Genomic DNA, 26,488 nt, shown 5'->3' on the forward strand with positions numbered 1-26,488 from the left:
AACAGTAAAATGTATGCTTAATAGAGAAATGTGTACTTTGAATATTTAATACAGATGGCCATGAAATTACAACTTCTGGGGAGACCCAGTTGTACACATTTGGGGTACACTCAATACCCTTTCAAGCTCATTTTGCTTTGTCTTTTGAGCAAAAACAAATCATTTCAGCTTCATGTTATGTTTTTAATTCTCTTCAATCACAAACCCCCTTGATCTCACTTGCAAAGTCTAATTTCTTTTCTTTTTTTGTTTAGTTTTTTGCAAGGCAAATGGGGTTAAGTGGCTTGGCCAAGACCACACAGCTAGGTAATTATTAAGTGTCTGAGACCAGATTTGAACCCAGGTACTCCTGACTCCAAGGCCAGTGCTTTATTCGCTATGCCACCTAGCCACCCCTAATGTCTTTTCTAGAAGTAGCATGCAACATTGCTGATTACCCTCTCCTCCTGCATCCTTTCCTCTCTGGGTTGTTTTTTGGATTCTATTTCTCTTTGTTTTTCTCCAATCTGTCTAACCTCTACTTTGCAGCTTCCTTTGCTGCAAATTCATCCAGGTCACAATCACTAAGAGGAGGTGTTCTCCAAAGCTCTATCCTAAGCCTCGCCCTATGTCCCATTAGTTCAATTATCATCTCTATGAAGCTAATTTCCAAGAGTATATATCCAAACCACACATTATTACCAACTTGCCACTCTGACATTTTTGAAGTAGATGTGCTATAGAAGTTTCAAAGCTCAACATGGTTCAAGACAAAACCAATTTTCTTTTTCCTACAAATCCATCCCTCTTCCAACTGATGACATTACCCCAGTCACCCAGGCTCACTACTTCATCATTATCAGCTCCTCACTTCATTCACTCCACAAAACTAAACCACACAAAACCTTTTTTAATTTCTACCTTCATCACACCTATCCACATACGTACCCTTCTTTCCCTTCACAAAGACACTGTTCTCGTTTAGTTCTTATCATTTCTTGCCTAATTAAAGCAAAGACCTTTCATGTGGTTTCCTTAATTTGAGGTCCCCCCCACTATGCCATATACCTTCTTGATAAACTTCAGGGGCTCCCTATTAGCTCCAGAATCAAATAGAGTCCTCTGTGTGTGGTATTTCAGACTTTCTACAACCTGACCCCATCCCATCTTTCTTGTCTTCTTATACTTTACACTTTCTATGATTTCAATGCCTGGACCCTCTTGCTGCTTTGTCGACAACATTCCATCTCTCTTCTCTGTGTCTCCATGTCCAGTACCCTCTTCTTTCTCACTTCTCCACCTCTTTTCCCTGTATTCTTTCAGGACTCAAACCAAGTCTAGATGCCCCAGCTGCACCTTGTCCTCTGAAATGACCTTTACCTTTACTTGTATATACCCAGTCATTTGCATGTTTTCTCTCCCATTAGACTGTGAGCTCCATGAAATACTGTCCTTGCTTGTCTTTGCCTCCCTGGTATGTTGAGTACTTGGAACACAGAAAGTGCATGAGAAGCACTTATTGAGTGTCTAATGGATTGTTCTGTCTTCTAAGGAAGTTTCAACTCCTTAGGAGTAGAAGGAAGCTAATTTACATATGGAAAACATTAAGAAAAAATGCAATATTAAGCATCTAGCAATATTAAGATAAAATGCAAAACATGGGAAAATATAAATGTTTCTGAAACTTTTCAAAGGAAAGGCTGTTCTGAAGAAGTGTTAAAGGCTATTATCATAATCCAATAGAAACATAGAAGGGGGTGAGTTAATGTTTATGTATTCTCTGGTATACCTGATTAATATTGATGTTGGTGACCTTTTCATCAGCTTTCTGCATAGTTTTCAAGACAACTTCAATAATTTCATAGTCATATGGATCCAACTGTTAAGAAACAGATATACAAAGTCACACTTGAGAATAGGATCAATTTTCAAAAAAGTTAGCAGTTCAATTGCATTAATTAAAATTGAGGATATACATATGAAGTACTCTCAAATGTATTCAACGGATTCAAAGTGTTTTTATAAATCTTAAATTGTTATTAAAATATGAACGATAAATGAATTTGTTTAGTCATTTCCTCAGTTGTGTCCAACTCTTGGCGATCCGTTTTGGAGTTTCCTTGGCAAAGATATTGAAGTAGTTTGCCATTTTCAGCCTCAGTTCATTTTAAAGATGAGGAAATTGAGGCAAACAAGATTAAGTGACTTGCCCAGGATCACAAAGCTATTAAGTGTCTAAGGCCAGATTTAGGAAGATGAGTTTTCCTGACTTTAGGTCCAGTGCTCTATCCACTATTCCACCTAGTTGTCCTCAGTCAAAAAATAAGTACCTAATTTTTCCATTTCTAAAATCAACATTACCAGAAGAAAATTCAAATATGAAATAGTAGCTTGAAAAAAATGTTGATTTTTTTTTTTATCATTTCCAGATACACCCAAACATACCCAATGAGCCATTCTGCTGTAATATGGAAACAACTAAGCAATTAGCAATTTCATCTGACTAGCACATGCAACATTGGTACCCACTGTGCTCTTCCACTCCCAACAAAAGGATAGAGATACCTTTCCTCTCCTTTCGGACCATTATTATAACTCAAACCATTGCCTTCGTATTAGTGTTCTTTTTGTTGAAGTTATTAAATAGTTCTCTGGAAATGGGTTACTTTTGCCCTATATCAGTTCATACAGCTCCTCCCATGGTACTCTGAACTCCCATCTGTCTTTTCTTAAGGTGCTAACATTATTCCATTGAATTCATTTACTCCAATAAACTGGTTGCCATTCCCTATTCAAAGGGTGCCCATTTGTTTTTAATTTTTCTTTTAGGTTTCTTTCTCTCTCTCTCTCTTTTTTTTTTTTTGGCAAGGCAAATGGGGTTAAGTGGCTTGCCCAAGGCCACATAGTTAGGTAATTATTAAGTGTCTGAGGCTGGATTTGAACTCAGGTACTCCTCACTCCAGGGTCTGTCCTCTATCCACTGAGCCACCTAGCTGCCACTGTTTCTAATTTTTTGATACCACAAAAAGTGCCCACACATAAGAGACCTTGCTTTCTGTCCTTGAGTATCTTGAGGCAAATACCCATTAATCTCTGGATCAAAGGAACAGGAACAGTTTAGTGGTATTCCTTACTTAACTCTTTGAGTGCAAGAGCATGTTATGTTGAAAAAAATACATGTTTTCTGTTATTTGTTATTTAGTTGTTTTTGATTCATTTATAGGGTACTTAGGAAGAAACAAACTGCAACTGTATTTGATCTCTTATGAAATTTGTATTTTGGTCCAAATTTAGAACAAAAGGAAAAAAATCTTTTTTTTTCAGCACAGAAAGAGTTAAGTTCTAAGTTGACTTCCTGATTTGTTGGATCAATCTGTACTATTACCAACAGTGGATTAGCATTCCTATCTATTCCCATCTTCTGTTTTATTTTTGCTTGCTTTTTAAAAGCAGTTTCAGATAACCAAAAACCTGGGAAGGGTAACATCTGTGCTTTAAAACTAATAATTGTGTGAAACTTTTGAAGTTAAGAATATTTGATTTCTTCCGATTATTATGAGGAATTTGGAAGAAAGTGAAAAAAATGACCATTCATTGGAAGGAGCAAGCTAGAAATTTGGGACCTGCAAGCATGATTCTCAGAAAGGTTCTTATTACCCTTTTTCATAACTTTTATTTATTTAAGGCAATGGGGTTAAGTTGACTTGCCCAAGGTCACACAGGCATTTATTAAACATCTGAGGCCAGATTAAAACTCAGGTCCTCCTGACTCCAGGACCAGTGCTCTATTCCACTGCATACCTAGCTGCCCTCTCATTACTCTTTTTAAGATAAGAATAAGAAGTTACACAATGCAGTGAATGATTTATGTCATGTATACCTCTGAGAGAGAAAAGGGGAATCAGTTACTAAGAGCTGATTGTTTTCCTCTCTACTGCCATCATGTGCCCTGAGTATGGGAGCAAATGACCCACAAAAAGCTAAGTACTGATCTTTGGCATGTTCAGGGGTTCAGTCTTGGAGCGTTAACTGTCTGTACCCCCAAACAATCCACATCTCCTGTGTTTAAATAGATCCCTGGGTTCTTTTCATCCCTGCTTAGCTTGTGTCTTCCCTGACTCTCCATTCTCACTGACTTCAATCTTGTTGTTCCTAACTTCAACCCTCTCATCTTTGATCCCTGGCTTGTTCATACCATATCAACTCTAGGGCTAACCCTCACCACCTCATGCAGATGGTCAGCTTATGGCCAGTCTTTTCCCACACCAACCCATCTTTCAGAGCTGCCAAAATGATTTTCCCAAATTTCAGGTCAAATCATGTCATTTACCTGATCAATAAACTCCAGTGGCCCCCTATCCTCAAGTCCTCTATTTGGCACTGAAGGTTCTTCAGGTGCTGGTTACTTCCCTGACCTTTCCAGTGATTCCATACTTCATTCCCCTCCACGTCCTCTATGATCAGTCATGTCAGCCCACCTGTTATTAGCTGTATAGGACATTCCCAAGTTCCTTGAGCCTTCATCTCTACTTTGCATGTATCTTTTATTTATATGTTAGCCCCTCCATTAGAATGTAAGCTCCTTGAGGGCAGGGTGGTTTTTGTATTTCCCTTTCTTTGTATCCCAGGGCTTAGCTAGGATAATGCCTGACACCATCCCTGCTAATTGGAAATGGAATTTTGGACCCTATTTAAAAACAATAACTAAATAGAAAGATTCTAAATATCAAAATAATCATTAATAGTACTGTTTGTGTTAGTAAGGAAGGTGGAAACAAAGTATATATCAATCTGTTGGGGAAGGACTGAACAAATGAAACATAAATATGCAAAACATATTCATGTCAATGTGATAAAATATTAGGGTACCACAAGAAACAAATGCAGGAATTTCATAGAAATATGAGAAGACTCATAAGAACTATTCCAAAGAAAAGGAAGCAGAATCAAGAAAACAATATGTAACAATGAAAATAAGAATGAAATGCTAATGAAGACTACAATAAAAAGCAAATGAATTCAGATTAAATGGAATGACCAATGATCCTATAAAATAAGGCTTTTCAGTGCTTCCTCTTATTGGGAGGAAGTCACTGAAATTTACACAAATCCTTTTCTTTTTACAAGGGTGAATTCTCTTGGAAGGGAATCAGGAATTTTTGGTATAAAGACCAAAAAGCATCAATAAGATTTTAAAAATTTTAGTGGTCTGAAACTTGAAAAAATAGAATTTTGAAAAAAATCAATGTGACTATACAGCTCAACACTTACTGACTATATAAAGAAGCATGTCTCATGTGCAAAATGTATTTAAACTATCCATTAGTTCCCTTTAAAATGCTAGTGTGAGCACAAGCCAAAGAAACAAGATGGAAATGAAAGTCACACTAGGAAATTACCAACTCACCTTGTGCAGAATGCTACTGAGACTCACAACCAAATTACTCGTGCTTTTCAGTAAAGGCACCATCTCAAGTGCTTTGGCCAGAACCTTTGAGTGAGGTTGTTTTAGAGGATTTGCAGCATTGTTTTCCTCACAGTGGTCGATATGATTATGGTGGAGAATCAGGGTTTCAATGAAAAGCTGAAGAGCAGCATCACTGTCCAATTTATAGGTGCTTGAAGGAAGAAAAAATTAAGTTGAATGTACAAATCCATGTTTCCTGAGGTGAAATGCAGAAAGGCCCCCGAAGACCCAGGCCCAACTCATGGACTAAGCCTCCTTCCTCCCCCAGTCTGATCACAGGAAAACTGCTACTACTATTTCAAGGACCTATGACCCATATTGGTGTGGAACTCCATTAAGCAAGAAAAGATTACAACTCCTTTAGGACTTAGTAGAGGGTCTTACAAGAGTTGTGACTGAAAAATTGACTGAGATCAAATTCACCAGGGGTTTCAACAAACTTCTTTAGTTTGGTCCCCAAATGAAACAATACATTCATTCTCTTCTGGCCCAAGTCTACAGTTATCATTACAAAAAAATTACTTTTTTTTTTTTTGCAAGACAGATGGGGTTAATTGGCTTGCCCAAGGCCACACAGCCAGGTAATTATTAAGTGTCTGAGGCCTCATCTGAACTCAGGTTCTCCTGCCTCCAGGGCTGATGCTCTATCCACTGCGCCACCTAGCTACCCCTACAAATTGCAATTTTGAAAGTAGCTTATAAGTAATAATAATAATAATAATAATAATAATAATAATAATAATAACAATAATAATAATAATAATACTATACCTCCAAATCTCTGGCAATGCTTTATCCATAAAGAGAAAAAATTTAAGCTAACTCCAGAGGATGAATGACAGCTTTTAAATCTAATGATTAAGAAGGTTCTGCAAAGATATATTTTTAAATATCCTCTCTCCTTTAGAAGTACATCTGAATTTAGTTGAATTAGCTGGGGCAAAATGGCAGTGTATATAGACAATTCCTCACTGCAAAGTTCATAGAACTGAATGTATGCCCCAGGCTCTCATAGGATAGATCTTAGATATAATCTAAGCTAGACTTGACATTTCTAGGGTTAGCTAATTTTGAGAAGAGTGTTTTGCATTAGCAATACTCCCAAAACTTTTTAAATGCAGACCATTTAGGGAAGAGGAAAAGCCTACTAGGAACAGCTAACAGGTTCAAACTGCAGACTGATGCACTCTTCACATTTAGCAGTATCTAAAGCTGCTGATACTTGCAGGGACTGGATCCTACAAGTCACCACACAAAGCCCCAGGCTGCCTCAGAGGTTAGAACAAAAGCCTGCTGTAAATAATCTCAAGGTCTGAAGAGAAACTATTCACATGGGGAAAGGGAGAGCCAAAGAAAGAACCTGACATTTACTTAGAATCTACTAATTTGTCAATCTAAGAATTTAAATCCCTTGCCTCCCATATTTTTACTGTTGAGAGCTATTAATCCCTATATCCTGGGCCACTCCTACTCATCCATAATGAAGAATGGAAAGAAAGCAATTAAGACAGGTTTGGGTTTCTTCTGTATACCACTGGATTAATCTCAAGAATCAAGAGTATAGGGAGCACTGTTATGAGCCACATGGGTAGCTAGAAATGCTGCTGATAAAATGTTCTAAAATCTAGCTGAAGTGATTACCTGCAGTATTCCAGAATGAGAGCTGTGTCCACATACGTGTTCTTCACCAATGTGCTCATGAGTTCTTTCTTTCTTAGTGAATGCTCCCTAAATACTGGTTGAAAAGAAATCTAGAGATAAAAAGCAAAAAGATCCCATCAAGAAATCACTAGGTATAGATATGGGACTTGAAGCAACCATATATACAAACATATTAATTTTCTGCAAAAGCAAAATGAGAATTCTCCAGAGCTCCTCAAAATCTATTTCCTCCTACTCCTCCCAAGAGTCTAAATATGTATAGTGGTACTTTACCTACATACCTAATAGCCACATTTTGGTTGCAACCATGTAATGCCTGGCCAAATGAGCCGCATGCAAAACATGGTTAAAAACATTATAGTCAAACATGTGAGGTTCAGAGGTACTGGATAATAATGCTGGTAAAAAAACAGATCTGAAACATTTACCATAGTTACAAAGTAGGCCAAAGAATCACAGCTCTAAAGTTGAGAGCAAGCACAGAGGCTATTCATTTAAAAAGACTTCAGTCACAGGATTTTGAGTTAAATGAGCACACTTCAGAAACTGTACAATCCAACTCCCTCATTTTGCAGATGAAGAAACTGAGCCCTGGAGAGTTAAGTGACTTGTCTGAAGTTACATGGGTAGCTAAATGTTAGTAAGATTTTAATTCAGGATTTCTGACTCCGTGTCTCCTTTCCTCTATGCCTGGATGAATTCTTGAAAAGTTTATTATTTGTCCCACAAAATTAAGTATCTTAAATTTATTACAATTATACTATGCAAACACAGTCACACAACAGAACAAGCACGGGATTTAGAGTCAGTTCCCTTTGCTGTATTGCTTATTCTAAGACCTTGGGCTCCATATAATTTTGGGCCTCAGTTTTCTTCTGTAAAATTAGACAAGATGATCTCTAAATCTCCTCCTTCAAAGTTCATTCTGTGATTAGATGAAGTTGTCTACTTCAAGCAAAGCTATAGTACAGTCTTGAACTGTTCTGTGATGCTTCCTGCTTTAAGCTAGGCCCAAACTCAATGGAGGGTGTTGGGACAATGCAAGTAAGGCACACCACACACACACACACACACACACACACACACACACACACACACACACACGAAGAAAAGAGGACTCCCTTTCTGGTTCTAACCTAACAAAGCAAGGCTTTTTCCCAAGCAAAGCATGTGAGTCACACTCAAGCCACTCACCCCGAGTTTCCCAAGGCGGAGCCCCCATTGGGCATCCGTGATTAATTCCTGAAACTTCTGTCTTATTTCTGGTTCCTTATAGAGAGCAGCCAGCTGAGCTCCCACCAGGGACACGGCCTAAATGCAAAAACAGGACAAAAATTCAGTTGGAAGGTGATGATGCTCAGTTTGCTGAATAACTTTTTTTTGAGTGACACTTCATGTTGTGTCCCCAGACCATTCATCGTTCAATAAGCATCTGCTCTACATCTAATGGCAGCACTGTGCTTGATAACTAGGGATGCAGACAGAAGTGGAGTCTAAACACTTGTTTTGAGAAAGCAATGCCATGGAAAACATTCCTACTAGATCTCTCCTCTTTTTCTACGACAAATTTTATAAAAAGTTATCTCTAATAGCTGCCTCCACTTCCTCCTGCCATCTGAAATGGAGCTACTGACATCACCACTCAGAAGAAATGAAGCTACCCCTAAACTTTTCATTTCCAGATTGGATAATCTCTCAGCCCCCAATCTGAAACCCTCTCGTCCTAGACACTGGGCCCTCTCTGGGCTTTCATAACACCTCTCTGGATTCTCCTCTCGCCCATCCAACATTCTCTTCAGCCTCCTTGGCTGGTTCATCATTCATATCACACCCCTTATAGTGGATGTTCCCCAAAGTTATGCACTGGACTCTTTTTTTCTTCAGCTTCTACTCTTGATGATATCATTAGTTTCCCATGAGTTTAATTATCATCTCTAAACTTTCAAATCTCTGTTTCCAACATTGGCTTCTCTTGAGCCCTGGGAAAAATTAATATCATACTTTTATAATTAGTGGCTAATTATTATATAACATGTTTTATATTTTATATATATGACTATTAATGAACCATAACCAAAAATTAATTTTGCTTCTGTTTTTATTAAGATTATACTCCCAAAAAGGTAGGTACCTGGAAAGGTACAAATGAGTAAGGTAATCTACCCCAAGGCATCTTCCTAGGAGAGACCCTCTTTGTTTACTCTGTAAACCAAAGCCAATAAAGATTTTCAGATATCTTCTAGTCCATGATTCTCTCCATTAGGGTTTAAAGCTATCAAACTCATGAAGGAGAAAAATAGCTAGAGAGGTGAAGATAGAGATGTTTTCCTGCTCAAAGAAGGCTACTGAATCTCAATCAAACTGTGGTGTTCTCTGCAGGAGGAACTGAAGACTTTTTGCCTATTTCCTCATTAAAAATCCACCATCAGGGTAGAATTTCATTTGTCAGGGGAGTTCCCTCTCAGAAGGTACACATTTGATTTAATGTGTTTCAGAACCTTCCTTGGCATCTTTGGTGACCAAGAGAAACCCCTGACCATCAATTTCTTGATTATCGGCTAACCTAAATAATAAACGAATTACTAATATCTCTCAGGGTTTTATTTGAGATAGCTGCAATCCTGTTTCAACACCAACTGGTGAAATTGGACATTTCAAATTCAATATCCTTCAGACCTTTCAAACTCGAGAGGTCCAAACCAGAACTCATGAGAAGTCTTTGCCCTCAAGCCATCCCTCTTCCATTCTTCCCTCTTTCTGGTGAACGCGCCCCCAACCTGCTAGTTCATGATCTTAAACTGCTCATTCACATTCACTTCACATCCCAATCAAACTCAGAGGGGAGTTTCATAAATGTTCAGTGGGTTTACAGACTGAACACTAAAACGCGGGGTATGCCGCCACTGCTAAACTGCTTCTTCATCAAACAGGTCCAATCAAAGTCTACCAGGAGAATTATCCCATTAGAACATGGCTCTGCTTTTATAAAGAAAATCAATAGATTCCCTTCACTGAAATGTACTTTATAGTGGACTTTGCTAGAATGGAACTATTCTCGGGGCACATAACTGTACTGATAAGAAGGGGGAAGGTGAAAAATACTCTAATTTCCAATATTAATCATAACCATGAGTTTAGAGCTGAAGGGGTCTTCAGAGAGCTTATGCAGCTGCTCAACTCCTACCAGAAAATTTCTTTCCCACTGGACCTCTTCTCTCTACCCCAACAGCTCCCAGTCAGTCTAAGAACCTTTATTAAGTGCCTCCCATGTGTCGGCACTGGGCTAAGCACTGGGAGTACAAACTGAAGCAATAACATAGTGCCTGCTTCCAGGCATTCTACTGGGGAAGCATGATGGAGAAAGTCCAGCCTCTTCTTTCCTATTGAAAGCACCAACCAACCAGAAGCTAAGGCCTCAGAGATAAAGGGTACTTCCAGGGGTGAAGTGAAAAGGTTCCCACCATAAAGTCCCGTGTAGATCCCACTATGGCTCTCAGTTCTCTATCTACCTCCTGCTCAATTAATTCCACATCCATGAGAACAAGAAGACAGCTTCATTTTCCCACAGAATTGCTTTCTGATGAGGAATATTTGGCACTGGGTCTTCTGTTTATTTCTCTAAATCAGGGTAACTGGAATTTGGCCTTTACAAAGGAGTCAGCTGTGCAGCCTATGACAAGGCCTCATCACTCGAGTGCTACTGTCACCACTCCCTCACTGGTCCTCACAGGGATCAGTCAGGCAGCTGCCAAAGTGATTTTTCTGGAAGTCTTGATCTAGGCATCTAATCCTCTCTTACTTACTAACCAGGAGAGGCTCACCTCTGGGCTAAAATATGAGCTTCAAAGCTTAGATCTTAAGAGAACTATGCCCCTTAATCTTGACCTCTGTGTCCTAGCTCCCAGAAGGCAACAGTCCCCCAAACTGTCTTCTGGATGGTTCTCATGCACAGCACCATCTCCCACTTATTTGTCTTTATATTTGCCTGCAAGGCACATCAAAATCAACTCTTCTTTACAAAACTCCCTTCAAGGCACAGCTCCAAGATAACTTTCTTCAGGTCCTTCCTGATGCCCTCAGTTGCTAGAGCCCTCTCTTCCTTCCTAAAGACTTAGCACCTAGCTGCTTCACTTCTCATAGCACCAGGTAAAAAGGAGAAGATTCAAATGCTTGTGGATTGACACGTGAATGAAACAAAGAATATTTTTTTCTTGCCATACCAAAATCTTGTTGTAATTTTGCCATGTGGTATCAATGACTTTCCAGATAATTTCAAAGACATCTTTCTTAGGTAAAAGAGTACAGTAACCCAGGGCCAGATCAAGATCCACCAGGCGACAATTAAATACCTAGAGAAATAAAGCATCACAATTAGCAAAAGCTTTCCTTTAAAATAAGTCAGTTCCTAAGGGTCTATCAACTAATTACATATTGTCTATGAGATCAAAGGGAATGGAGTTATTCAATGTCATTTGTAGTTTTGACTTGTTTGCTCATTTCAATGTTCTCAATCACTCACTGGAAGTTAAGATGAGCTATACCACTCAACTGTAAATTCCCTGAAGGAATAGACCTTATATTACCTAAATCCTGAATTTCTGGTGCCAAGCATGCTGCTACGTACAGAGTAAACTTTTCATAAGTGTTTGGTAAGATGAACTAAAAAGTGACTATAATAAATTCCATACTGTAAAAATAGGCAAAAGCAGTTTTTGAGAGTTTGAGGGAAAAGGGGTCAATACAGAATGGATTAAATAATTGCAATGTCCAATTTTTAGAACTGGCCTATAGGGCAGTAATTTGTTACACACAACTAAAAATTTATTGGATCCTTTTCAGGCTAGAAAGTATGAATGGATTCAAGGCCCAAACTGCATTCCTACTTTTCAGGACATTAAAAAGATCCTGGCCAATGAAAACAGAAAGCCAAATTTGGGGAGCTCACAATATTGCAGGACGATCCCCAGATATTAGAGGGGGAAAAAACCCTATTGTCCAAAGGAACACAAGTGATATTTGCAGACACCTACGAAACTGTGAGAAAAAACTGGTAGATACAGATAACGATACCAATGTATGATTTTAGTACAAAATATCACACTGGTCAAAATAGAAGGCCAACCTTTTCCCCAAAATTGACTTGAACAAAACATGAATGTGGTCCATAAATTGGTGTCATTTTTCAGTTTTTACCAGTTCCAGTTTTTCTTGTAAAAGAAATCCTAGGGGCAGCTAGGTGGCCCAGTGGATAAAGCACCGGCCCTGGAGTCAGGAGTACCTGAGTTCAAATCCGGTCTCAGACACTTAATAATTACCTAGCTGTGTGGCCTTGGACAAGCCACTTAACCCCACTTGCCTTGCAAAAAAAAAAAAAAAAAAAAAAAGAAAGAAATCCTAACCCTTTGATCCAACAATACCACTACTGGGCCTATACTCTGAAGAGATGATAAAAACATCACTTGTACAAAAATATTCATAGCAGCCCTGTTTGTGGTGGCAAAGACTTAGAAATTAAGTAAATGTCCTTCAATTGGGGAATGGCTTAACAAATTAGGTATATGTAAGTCATGGGACACTATTGCTCTATTAGAAACCAGGAGGGATGGGAATTCCAGGAAGCCCTGGAAGGATTTGCATGAACTGATGCTAAGTGAGATGAGCAGAACCAGAATACTGTACACCTTAACAGCAACATGGGAGTGATGATCAATCTTGATGGACTTGATCATTCCATCAGCGCAACAATCAGGGACAATTTGGGACTATCTGCAATGGAGAATACCATCTGTATCCAGAGAAAGAATTGTGGAGTTTGAACGAAGACCAAGGACTATTACCTTTAATTTAGGAAAAAAAAACTGATATATTGTCTGATCTTGCTATCTTTTTATATTTTATGTTTCTTCCTTAAGGATATGATTTCTGTCTCATCACATTCAATTTGGATCAGCGTATACCCATGGAAACAATGTAGACTAGCAAATTGCCTTCTGTGGGGGTGGGGGGAGGAAAACAAGATTAGAGGAAAAATTATAAACTCAAAATAAATAAAATCTTTAAAAGGAAAAAAAAATGTTAGGGGCAGCTAGGTAGTACAATGGATAGAGCACCAGCCCTAGAATCAGGAGGAATCGAGTTCAGATTTGACCTCTGACAGTTAATAAGTACCTGTGTGACCTTGGATAAGTCACTTAACCCCATTGCCTTAGAAAAACCAAAAAAAAAAGTAGTGAAGGGCTTAAAAACACAGGTCTTAAAAAGAATATTAAAAATTGTTTTTACATGTAATTAGAAAAAATAAAGTCTATAAAAATTTTTTAAAGAGAAAGAAAAAAAGAAATCCTACTTTATGAGAGCATTTTACATTTGGATTAATGTGGGCAGATAATTCAAAACACCTGATCACTTCACAGCAAACATGAAAGGCCCAGCAGCAAATCCATCTCTATAGGTCTGAGAATTCCTAGCTCATCAGTGGACAAGTTGGACATAGTTGGTCATCTCTCGGGGAATAAATACCTGGACTGTCTTCTAAGCTTGTGGTAAGACTGACCACTCACTAGAAGCTTCCTGCCTTTGCCTGTAGGACCTTTCCTGTTCCTCCTGATCAGAGGAATTCTTCATTAGCTTTCCTCATCAAGAGAGCTGTGCTAACATTTCCACTCATCTTTATGGGGCTTGCTTCTCTCTAAACCTGGTTAAGACAAATGCCTGCTGAGCCTTTGACCACCGAGTACCAGAACACCCAGTCCCAATATCATGTCAACTTGTAAAGGGCAGGACCTTTTTTGGTCTTGAGAGCTCAGACTCAGAGGGGGTGCTTAATAAATGCTTGGTGCTTTTACAGAGTTCTAAAATGGAGGTAGGCCACCACATTGCTAAACTGCTTCTGCATCAAAAGGATTGAAAAAATGTCTATTAGGACAACTGTTCTATTGGAATGTAGCTCTGCTTTTATAAAGGAAGACACAACAATTTGCATTATGGTTGACTTTATTGGAATGGAACTATTTCTCAGAGCAAATAACTCTGCAGGTGGAAAGGGGAAGAGGAAAAATACTTTTTATAATACTCTGGATTTAGAGCAGTAAGGGACCTCAGAGGGAACTAAACCAACCTATTCATTTTATGGATGAGGAAATGAAGTCCTCAGAATTTACGTGACTTGCTTGCTGTCACATATATAAATAAGGTCAAAATTGAAGTTCAGGTCCTTACTTCAAAGGAGGCAGCTAGGTGGTTCAGTAGATAGAGTGCTAGGCCTGGAGTAAGAAAGACTTAAATTCAAATCCAGTCTCAGACATGTAGTGTCTGAGTGACTCTGGGCAAGTCATATTGCCTTAAACCCCTGGAGGAGGAAATAGTAAATCACTCTAGTATCTCTGCCAAGAAAAACCCATGGACAAGTGTGGTCATGGAGAATTGGACTTGACTGAATGACTAAAAAATGACATCAAATCTCACTCTAATTTCAGTTTTTTCCCCACCAGACTCACTGAAAACTATTTGTCTATGCCAATTAGAAAGTTCTATTAGCTAGAGTTAAAAAAAAGTAAGTTTAAATGGCTCCCAAAGGGGAACTGGATGGACCAAACTGGAAGCTGCAATTTCAATACTACTGCATGGTGAAGAAACACCCCCTGCTGATGCAGGATAACTTTTTGTCCATCATCTTCAGTCTTAAAAGAGTTGTCTAAAAAATTGAGAGGTGGCATTACTTGCCCAGGACCACAAAGCCAACATAAGTCAGGGTTGAAACTTGAACCCAAGTTTCCAGGCCTCAATCCACTGGGCCACACTGTCTCCATCCATAACACTGTGTTTGTGATAAAATGCCTTAAAGATAAATTCTTAAAAGTCTAGAAGACACTGAGTTACATGGAGAGGTATAATCCAGATAAGTTTCAAAGAAATGATTCCCACCAAAAATACTCACTTTGTGTAACAAGGCTGCAGCATTTTTTCTGATTAAGGTCATCGATTTTTCTTTCATCGCAACAACAATACTTTTTGTATTAGTTAACAGTTTCTCTTCATACAACTTTAAGAAAAGATTCAGAGTTACTACTGCAGTGAGAAGACATCAATCTTAAAAATTAAGTTCACATGACTGGGTGTATTCTCAGAACTTCCTCTTTTGAAGACTGAAGGAACTTAGAGAACAATAGCACACAATAAGATTTTAGACTGTATGTAGGTAATTCAGGCACAGTAAGAATGAAAGTCACCCTTTTAATCAATCATCAGCATTTATTACACCCCTGCTGCTTCCAAGGGATCCTTTTTTATGCTTTGAGATAATATCCCTTACAACCAGCAGACACTTTAAAGATGCTCATTGATTGCTTACTCAAAGAAGAAGGAGCAGACAGACCACTCAGTCAAAGACTAGACAAGGAGCATTATTGCTATTATTGTTATCTAGAAGTCCAGGAGACCAGCTCCCCACAGATATCACTCAAGATGCTGACCAGTGTCGTCACTAGAATAATTAGCAAGGATTCACTGGGCACTGTCTACACTCTACCTCCTCAGACCCTTGCAATGACCCTGTAGGGTAGGTGCCATCAAAAACCTCATTTTGTAAACAAGGAAACTGAAGCTCACAGAGATGAAGTAACTTGTCCAGGATCAGACAACTGGGTCAGGGGCAGAACTGGAACCAGTCCAATGATCGATCTTCTATTCTAAAAGGAATGAATCTTGAATCTCCTTGAGGACAAGGATCATTTTTTTTCCTTTGAATTACCTACTCCTTAATGCCTAAATAAGTTCAGCACACAGAAACCACTTAATAAAAGCTTTTCTAAAGGATTAAGTTGTCTCCTCATAATGCCATTTGAGAAAGGAAATCCCTAGTCAAGCTAACAGTCACAATTTGTCCTTCAGAATCAGAATTAAACTATCAACTAGGGAAATTATAATAGGAATTTGGGTCATATTACAGTTAAGAGATAGAAAAAACTTTGAATTCTCTCATTATGGAACCCCGACTAATTTAACACCACGTCTAAATTCTTCCTTTCAATATATCGTATTTTTGAACTTTTGGGGGTCTATTTGAAGAATGTAGGGAGCTCTCAGGGAGGAACTTCCCTGGCTGATGCAAATCAGGATTAGCATCCTCCTTGCCACTGATAATCCTGGAAAGTCTCAGGTTCGATGAGGTTTGAAGAGACTTGCTCAAGGTCACTGCCAGGATGTGGCAGAAGCTAAATTTGAACCCAGGTCTTCTCGACTCCAAGGCTAGCTCTCTTTTCACGACCCTCCTCCACACCTATTCATATCTAAGACCTATTACCTTCTCACTCAAGGAGAGATTCATACAGTTGGACATTCCATGCTGAAGGCAGAAGCCAAAGGAACCTATTATAAATTTCAGAGCCAATTCCCACTGGCTGGATTCCTGAAGACTCTGAAGCAGAGCAGAGATAGGGTTGATGATCCGTAGAAGAAGATTTTCTCCTGGGAAATGACAAATAATTTGATGGTTCAAAAATACTCCCCTTCCTACACACACACACACACACAACTGATGAAGGGGAAATGCAGATCAGGTTAATAGCAGTTTTAACCTATTTCATTATTTCAGCACTTCAAGGCTCTCTACCAGAGAAAGAGCACAACCCTCCAGAACTTACCCTACACTGAATTAGTCAAAAAACATTCATCATCTTGAAATCAATCTTGAGAGTGTAAGTCTCTACATACTTGAATAAGCTGGCTCTTAGTGAGGGCTAAGATATTATTATAGAACCTCAGTTGGCAAGACCCAGGCTGGCAAAACATTCATGGACACCTTGCCTCTACTTTGTGGCATCAGAGCTGGCCTTGGGTGGTCTTTCAGCATGACAGTGTTGGATCTAAGATTTCATTGGGTCGGGGGCAGGTAGGTGGCCCAGTAGATAAAGCACTGACCCTGAAGTCAGGAGGACCTGAGTTCAAATCCGGCCTCAGACACTTAATAATTGCCTAGCTGTGTGATGTTGGGCAAGTCACTTAACCCCATTGCCTAAAATAAATTTTTTTAAAATGCCATTAGTCATGGAACTCCTGATAAAGAGACTCCCCCACCAATGCAGATGACACCATTCTGCAACTTGAAAAAGTTTTAGAGAAACAAATTTAGAACTTACACTAACATTGCTTTGGGGGAAAACAATAACATCTGCAGTCAAGATGCTAGATAATACATTGACAATACAGATGATTATATATAAGGAAAATCTGAACCATAACATCATTTAATGTGGCAGAATGAAGGACTTTCATGGAACCTTATTTATTAAGGAATTATTCAAAGACAATTATTTCAATTGACAAACTATCACTAGTCACAGATTTCTTTCCTTTAAAATGAAATTAAAATTTGTAACTTGACTCAAAATTTTTCATGTTAATAAAAGGCCCTAAAAAAATAAACAGAACCAAAGTGATAGTGAAGAAAGTGAATCTCTCAATGAGAATTTAAGATTTCATTTCAACTTACAAAAATAAAAATATTAACAAAAGTTCTAAATTTTTGATTTTCAGATACCTTCATTAAATGAGCAATATGGCAAACTGGCAGAGTCCAAAGGATATCTTTTACCTCCTATAAAAAGAAAACATTAATCTGAGTGATGATAAAGGAAAAATACAAAAATATTTGATTAGATTATTTGGAAGCTATAATACAGAGCAATACTTCACAGGCTTTTTTAAAAATAAAATTAAATGTAAAATATAATGATTAAGCGAAAAGTTACCAGATGTATATAAAAGAGATGAAATCAACTTATAGATCACTGGCAGTACTAGCTGTGATTCAAGAACAATTCCATCCTCACTGAAGAAGTCGTTGTAAATCCACTCTTCATAAGGATCTCTATCAGCTCCAAAGGAAGTCTAAACACAAAAATTATTGGGGGAAGAATAACACAAAAACACAAATAAAATAGGCCACATCAGAACTCCAATTGCTCTCAGAGGAACCAATATTAGTAACACCAATGTAAAGAACATGGTTTTCAGGAAGGATGGGAATTCAGGGAAGCCTGGAAGGATTTGCACTGAACTGATGCTGAGTGAAATGAGAAGAACCAGAAAAACATTGTACACCCTAACAGTAACATAGTGGTGATGATCAACCTTGAAGGACTTGTTCATTCCACCAGGGCAACAACCAAGGACAATCTTGGGCTATCTACAATGGAGAATACCATCTGTATCCAGAGAAAGAACCATGGAGAACAAAGACTATTACCTTCAAATTAGGAGAAAAAAAAAACTACTATATTATTATGTAATTTTACTATTTCATACTTTATTTTTCTTCCTTAAGGATATGATTTCTCTGTCATCACATTCAACTGATATCAACATATAACATGGAACCAATGTAAAGACTAACAGAATGCCTTCTGTGGGGGGGTGGGGGGAGGGAAGCAAGAATGGGGGGAAAATTGTAAAACTCAAAATCTTTCTAAAGAAACAAAACAAAAAACAAAGAACTTAATTCTTCTGGGAAGACAAATAGATATCGTCTTGATGTGAACGGTCTCTACTATCAAAAGTGGACACTTCAAAATCTGCAAATATGATGTAAACTTACACTAAACTAGGAGCTGGTCTAGTGGAGTGTAAGAGTTAAAATGAAAGTCTGTGCAAAAGCAAAGAGAAGGGAAGTTTTTTTTTAAAATAAATTATTACTTGAAAGAAAGGGAGAAGGCCCAGAAGAAAAGGAGGCAGAGAACATGTAACAATAAAACTGGCATGAGGTCAATAGGGGGTATGTGTGTGAGGACATGTGAGGAGATTATTGTTAAGGCCTTGGATTCAAATTCTGCCATGGAGGCTTCCTTGTCTGTGTGACCTTGGGCTAATCACTTAAACACCCTGGGTCTCGGTTTCTTCATGTGTAAAATGTAGGGACTGCATATTCTAGATCTAGAATACACTGAAATTAAATGAAACACTGGCATTGCTGGAAAATCTGATACTGTATTCTCATATTAAAAATATATTTAGGGGCAGCTGGGTGGTGTAGTAAATAGAACATCAGCCCTGGAGTCAGGAGGATCTGAGTTCAAATTTGGCCTCAGACAATTAATAATTACATAAATGTGTGACATTGGGCAAGTCACTTAACCCCAATGTCTTTAAAAAAAAAGCATTATAACAAAAGACAGGCTCTGATTCCTGTAGACTCTCAGAAGGGAGTGTTCACTCTACTCAAGAATAAAGAAATTCACATGTGTTTGGGTCACAAATTGGGGAGAACAAAAAGCAGAGAATTTTTCAAATAAATGTCTTCAGTACAAGTTGTTTTTGAGCTGGGGGGCCTTAGTTAATCACGTTTATTGTATGTCACATCATGCGGTGATGGCAAAGTGGAGAGAGCCCTAGGGCCAAAGTCAGGAAGACCTGAGCTCAAATCTGACTTCAGGGGCAGCTAAGTGGCCCAGTGGATAGAGCACTGGCCCTGGAGTCAAGAGATCTGAGTTCAAATCGAACCTCAAACACTTAATAATCACCTAGCTATATGACCTTCAGCAAGTCACTTATCCCCACTGCCTTGCAAACCACCTCTCTTCCCCCCAAAATGAGTCAGTCAAACCTGACCTCATATGCTCACTAGGTATATAACCCTAAGTGAGTCACTTACTTCAGTTTTCTCAATTGCAAAATATGGTTAAAAATAGCAACTACTACCCAGAGTTGTGGCAAGGATCAAATGAGAGATATTTTCAAAGTGTGTGGCACATAGAAGGCAACTAATAAACACTTTATCTTTTCCTAATTACATACTAACTAGGGCATGGAAGAAAGTCAGGATAAACAATCATTGTAGACAATTTGGCCAAAATACCCAGATCCCAGGCAGAATTCCAAGAAAGAAATAACACCCAGGCCTCTGAAGAGATGGGGACATGCAGCTGCTACTTCTTCCCTGCTTTATTGTCCCTTATTTCTATAATAATAGAATTATTATTCTATTCAAGAATTTCAGGAACAGGACTTCTGGGTGTTGTGGCTGAAGCTGAGCACATGGAAGCAGATAAGAAGAGTGAGGAGGTCAAGGTCTAAGTGGCCAGAGGCAGCACCGGCCCCAGCTGTGCATGGACCGCTAGATCACAGGCTGTCACAGTCCCTGCTGTGCTCAGCTTAGACACCAGAATGGATGAGCTGGGGACTAGCGGCTTCGTTCTCATCCCTCTGCTCTACATCCTGAATTCTTTCCAGTCCACTTTGAGGGAGAGAACATGGGAAGGGGACAGAGAGTGGAGTGGAACATGGAAGACATTGGAAAAGCAAAGCAAAATCAAGGAGTCAAACGGGCAATGACTAGGGATGCTGCAATGAGGCTTTAATGATGGAGGGGAAATATAGAGTCTGTAACATAAACACTGGTTAGCAGCCAATGGACCCTGAGAACATGATGGACTATCTCTGCATCTGCATTTGAGCCATTACTGTGATGTGAATTAAAATCAGAAAGTAATGCAACCAAGGCTCTAAATAAATATTTCAATAGATTACCAGTTCAACTGTCAATCCTACCTCAGGTGCATCCTACCTTTATCTTTTTATTCAGGGAATCAGCCTTCCAGAAGTTGGAAGGGACTTCAGAACCTATCTAATCCAAATCGATGAGGAGGTTATCCTTCAGAAGTTCAAATATGCCGCTACTGTCCATCTTTGTAAAGGTAAAGGAAAGACATTGTCTTGTGACTATCTATGAAGAAATGAAGAGGAGGCAGGCTGGATACACCAGTCACCTTTCCTGGCAGCTGCCAAGGAGATTTACCACTGCATCTAAGCCCAACTCTGACTCTTTGGCAACTCCCACAACCTGCTCTCAGCTTTTTGTGGTCAAGAGGACTGAGTCTCTTCTCCATGAAAGACCTCTGAATACTTGAAATATAACACTGAGTAAAGTGAACAAAACATTAACAGCAACACTGTGTGATGATCAACTATGATGGACTTAGCACCTCTCAGCAGTTTAGTGATCAAGGACAATTCATGCCATTCACATCCAGAGAAAAAAATTATGGAGTCTGAATACAACCAAAACATACTATTTTCACTTTTTAAAACTTACTTTATGTTTTTTTTACCCTTTAGTTCTGATTCTTCTGTTACAACATAACTGACGTGGAAATATGTTAAACACAATTGTACACGTATAATCTATATCAGATTACTTGCTGTCATGCGAAGGAAGGGAGGAAAATAGAAAAATGTGAAATTCAAAAGCTTACTAAAAGATCTCTGGGGTGGCTAGGTGGTGCAGTGGATAGAGCACCGGCCCTGGAGTCAGGAGTACCTGAGTTCAAATCCGGCCTCAGACACTTAATAATTACCTAGCTGTGTGGATTTGTGCAAGCCACTTAGCCCCATTGCCCTTCAAAAATAAATAAACAAATAAATGAACGATTTCTGCATGTAATTGAAAAAATAAATAAATAAAATAACATTAAAAAAAAGAAAGAAAGCATACATCCATGTAGGGGAGCTTCCCCTTTTTCAGTCTAACCAAACATCCTCGGTTCCTTCTACTGATCCTTATGACATGATCTCCAAGTCCTTGCCCATTCCGGTTAGCCTCTAGCTTATCAATGGTCTTCCTAAATTGCAACCACAAAGCTCTTTCCTCCCTAGGATTACACCCTAAGCCTCTCTTAATGGCTGCCTCAACTTTCTGGGTTTCCATATCACTGTCTACTCATAGAAAGCTCACAGTCCACAAAGATCCCCAGATGAACCTCGAACTAGCCATCTACCCATTATCTGTTGTTGCTGGTTTATGGAGCTCAAAATTTAAGAGATTTTGCTTTTTATTACAAATTTTCATTTGCAAATGATGGCTAATTGAATTAGAAGTGCTCAAATTGTAATTAACTCAAATTGGCCCCAGGTACAAGACAAGATCCAATCAACAAAAACCTTTGAGCTTCTAAAGCATTGTTCAAGGTTATGAAAACTACCAGAAAGTCTATGACCTCTTTCTATTGCCTAGTTTACACAAACTACTTGTAAAGTCTGATGTTACTCACTCTTTAATCCCTCTGTATTAACACCTTAATTCCTGCCTCACTCACACCTATTTAATGTATAATAACCCTAACCTTATCACCTACTGGCTGCTGTTATTAGCCCAGTTGTAACAGCCTGGGTAGTTGTCCCGGACTCTCTCTCTCTCTCTCTCTCTCTCTCTCTCTCTCTCTCTCTCTCTCTCTCTCTTTCTCTCAGGGACAGTTTGACCTAAAAAAATATGTTTCTGATATTACTACTCAATTTCCTTGTTACTTTAATACTCACAGTAATATATAAACTTTTTTTGTCCCTAATACTTTTGGGTCAAGAGTCAAGTCTTTCTGTGAATTCATTCACACATTCTTGAACACTAAAGTAGACCACCCTCAAACATTTTCTTTCTCTTCATCAAGCACACACAGAAACAAGCTTATATCCATTGGATCAGACCTATTCTGATAACTTTGGAAAAACCTAGATCCTTTCTACGACAAGAGAAGTACAATGGAAACAAAGAAAGGTTGGGAAAGCAGCCCACTCTCTCAATGAAAGCTGCTTAGATCTACTGTCCCAAGCTTCTCCTCAATCTGGTATCTGTCTTCCTTCTTCCATTTCTCCTCTGGCCCACACCCAGCTACCAGCCCACTGGAATTTACAGAAACAATTCTACAGGAAAACTTAAAATGGAACACAGTAGGTTAAAAAGTATAATTAAAAGTTTCTTAAACAAGAAATTCAAATAGACAATACCTTTGTTAGAGTTCCACAATCCTCCATCTGGCAGTGTCTGTAAATCTCCATGATAGTTAAAGTATATTTACACATTTCCAGAGCATCTAATAAAAAATCTAGGAGAATTTAAGAGATGTATAATCAATCTAAATATAAGAAACTTATTACCTAAAACAGTCATTCAGTCACTTCCAGTTTTAATTTTCAAGGAGGTTACTTAATTTTGCCTTCATATGAAACATGGCCCTATATTTGTTTAATGTTCTAGTTTGAAAATGAAATGATGCCTCTCTCCCTTCTTTTTCTGAAGAGGTGGGAGAATAGAGGGGCGGAACATTGAATATACTGTCAGATCCTATTTTTGTTTCTGGCTAATTTTGCAAAACTGTTTTTTCTTTCTTTTCTCTTTCTTTTTTATTTATTGTTATAAGAAATACTTCTCTGGTGAGGTGAAGGTAAAGAGATGTATATGGAAATAAAGATGAAGTAAAAACAAAGGACAAAGAAAATTTTTTTAAATTAAATTGGTTAGAAGATTAAAAAATTAATAAAGAAAACAGGAGCAGGGCCAAAATTTTCTCATTCCTACAAAATTTTCTCAGTCTCTAGAAGGAGGGAGGGAGGGAGGGAGAGAGAGACAGAGACAGAGAGAAAAGGACAATTAAGCACTTACAAAAAGATCAATACTATGTACCAGATATGTAGATACAAATATAGACTCCTAGCCAACAATAATAGAATCTACATTTGAAATATCAAACAAGAGTTCACAGGAGAGTACAAGAGCATTTTAAATCCAACTTGAGGGTACTTGGTGTAATTTCTTCAAAAACTGCAGTGAGAATAAAAGCACCCAAAACCTCCTTGGCAAACAAACAAAACCAAACAATGTCAGCTCTCCTCCAGTCTTACCTGGGCTACAGATGGTGGCTGCCTGGCAGGCCAGCTGATGGATCTCCAGAGGAAGATTCAATCCTTCAGGCATAGTCATCGGAGCATCAGCCCCCAACATCTGACAAAGCTTCTGACACATCAAAAGTAGCACTCTTCCAGTGTTGGCAATGCACTGATATTGAAACAAATCCCTTTAGGAGGGAAAAAAAAAGGGAGGGTCAGCAGTTAGAACAAAGGTCTCAGAAGTTGCTGTCATTGTCTTTATTAGTTTTAAAGGATCACTATATCCAGAAGAACAATTAAAAAATGATGGTAAAAAGGTTTTTTTACTTGGTTACATTATAAATAGCATTATTCATTTTTCATCTTTTGTTCTGGTAGAAAATGAAATGACAAACTGCTGAGAGTCAAGCCCAAGGCCCTGTCATGGTGGTGTTACACAACCATGTTAGATAACAAAGCCAGGTTTCTGAAGTCTGGAGGAACAGACACATACTGGATGTAGAGGTGAGAAGCCGGATTGGAAGGTAGGAGGACCTAAGTTAATTCCTCAGATACTTCCTAGCTATGTGAGGCTGAACAAGTCATTTTTAAACATCTTAGTCTCAGTATCCATGTCCAACTCCAGACCCAGTTCTCCATCTACTGAACCGTCTGGCTGCCTCCTAGGCAAATTGTGTAAAGTGACTTGCTCAAAGTCATACAGCTAGTGTTTGAGACCAAATTTGAACTCAGGTTTTCCTGACTCTAAGACTAGTGCTCTACCCACAAAGCCCCTACTTGTCCCAAGGTATTCCTATCAGTCAAATTAATAAACTGGTTTAAATATATATATAATGTAAAACAAGAGTTGCTCATCAATGGATTAGGAACAATGGAGGAAACTGATGTCATTTTCAGATCACTGCAGCTGGAACAGTCACCTGCAGAGTTGGAGGGCTTCCTCAATTCTCCCTGAATTTAAGGCCTCCAACACCACCTCAGCCTCCAAATCTTGCTCTGACACCAGCAAACGCAGACTCTGTCTACACAAATTCGATCGAAGGGATGCATTCTTTGGATTAGTAGAAGTTTCCTTTGGAACTGTTCTAGATTTTTGGCATGTCTGGGAAATTTCCTGCATGTTAATGGGTTCTTTGTGAAGTCCAGCTACCAGTGAATGATTCTTGTAGCCTTCAAATGGAAGGAAGAGCTCAAAATCCTCCTGTGATAAAATAAAACAAGAGAGGTGTCCTGAGTATTAACTAGCCTCCCCTTTATTCATTCGCTTTTCATGACCCTTCTAAGGTGAATCCCACTTCTCACTGGGATGTCACTGAGAGTTAGGGTTAGGCCTCAATTTGATGTTGTAATAAATGGGAGAGTATGACACAATTTAACTATAACTCATTTGACAGCTGTTTTTTCAGGAATGCTTTAAAAGTAATCTCCGTGGACTGGTTTCTCTCTCTCCCTCTCTCATTCTCTCCATCTCTCTCTCTACTCCCCACTATCTTTCCCTCCTCCCCCCATCCACTTCAAGAAGAAACATCCTAAGTAGGATGGTTTCATCTTTGTATACCCCCAATTCATCAGAAATCAAGTAAATAGGGTGGCTAGGTGGCGCAGTGGATAAAACACCGGGCTTGGAGTCAAGAGTACCTGGGTTCAAATCTGGTCTCGGACACTTAATAATTAACTAGCTGTGTGGACTTGGGCAAACCACTTAACCCCATTTGCCTTACCAAAAAAAAAAGAAATCAAGTAAATAAAGTGCCTACTATGGGCCAATTACTGAGTTAGGTCTTGGGAATACAAAGGCAAGAACAAAATGATCCTTATTCACAGGGATTTACAGGTAGGACTCAGAGATATGCCTAAGTATAAGTGAAAAAATGCAATGAGTAAACACAAAACCAATAAAAAGGAGGCAAAGACAAGATCATTTGAGAGGGGTGCTGAAAGCTGAGGGGATCCCAAAGGACCTCATTGAGAAAGTGCTGTGTACCCTGCATCCTTCAGAAAGACAGGGACTCAGGCACATTAGGAGCCAAGACAAAGTCAATCTGGCTTTCACCAAAGAGCAGGTAGGGAAGCAATGGGCCAGGAAGCTTCAAAGAGAGCATATGGAGCTTTAAAAACTCAACAGGGCAGAGTGGTAGCACAAGGGATAGATCACTGGCCCTGAAGTCAGGAGGACACGAGTTCAAATCAGACCTCAGATCAGCTATGTCACTCTGGGTAAGTCATTTATTTTCAGCTGCCTCCCACCTACAAAAAAAAAAATACCTCAACATATTTTATTCCAGAAGCAATGGGAAGCTAGTGGAATTTATTACATGGAAAAGCGTAACAGTCATAGGGCCTGTTGTTCAGTTGTTTTCAATCCTGTCTGACTCTGTGACTCCATCTGGGGTTTTCTTGGCAAAGATACTGGAATGGTTTTCCATTTCCTTCTTCAGTTCATTTCACAAATGAGAAAAGTGAGGCAAACAGGGTTATATGACTTGCCCAGGGTCACACAGTATTTGTCTGAGGTAGGATTTGAACTCAGGTCTTCCTGACTCCAGGCCCAGAGTTCTACCCACTGAGTCACATTAATTGCTTACAAAATGCTTATTGATTGATTCAGGGTTTTAAATTAAGCCTAGATAATTTACATAAGTTATGTAAATGAAGCTAATGTTACTAAACAAATTTTGTGCCTTATATAAAGGAGTCTTACTGTAGAAACTCATATTTAGGGAAATAAAA

The 26,488-nt window shown here is 38.8% G+C and overlaps 1 protein-coding gene across 3 annotated transcripts in view; it reads right to left on the bottom strand.

Moving 5' to 3' along the window:
- KNTC1 (kinetochore associated 1) overlaps positions 1-26,488 on the bottom strand; it is an 88,206-nt gene that overhangs the window by 26,175 nt on the left and 35,543 nt on the right. For all 3 annotated transcript variants that reach the window (XM_074205505.1, XM_074205503.1, XM_074205504.1), the window contains 12 exons: positions 24,679-24,959; positions 23,774-23,946; positions 22,880-22,977; positions 17,857-17,995; positions 17,646-17,702; positions 16,410-16,573; positions 15,045-15,149; positions 11,329-11,457; positions 8,303-8,419; positions 7,088-7,197; positions 5,387-5,597; positions 1,769-1,858 (listed from right to left, as the gene is read on the bottom strand). In XM_074205505.1, coding sequence (XP_074061606.1) covers positions 1,769-1,858; positions 5,387-5,597; positions 7,088-7,197; positions 8,303-8,419; positions 11,329-11,457; positions 15,045-15,149; positions 16,410-16,573; positions 17,646-17,702; positions 17,857-17,995; positions 22,880-22,977; positions 23,774-23,946; positions 24,679-24,959 — 1,674 coding nt within the window. The remainder of the gene's footprint in view (positions 1-1,768; positions 1,859-5,386; positions 5,598-7,087; positions 7,198-8,302; positions 8,420-11,328; positions 11,458-15,044; positions 15,150-16,409; positions 16,574-17,645; positions 17,703-17,856; positions 17,996-22,879; positions 22,978-23,773; positions 23,947-24,678; positions 24,960-26,488) is intronic.

The sequence above is a fragment of the Macrotis lagotis genome, chromosome X, assembly GCF_037893015.1.
Source record: "Macrotis lagotis isolate mMagLag1 chromosome X, bilby.v1.9.chrom.fasta, whole genome shotgun sequence".
Taxonomy (NCBI): Eukaryota; Metazoa; Chordata; class Mammalia; order Peramelemorphia; family Peramelidae; genus Macrotis; species Macrotis lagotis.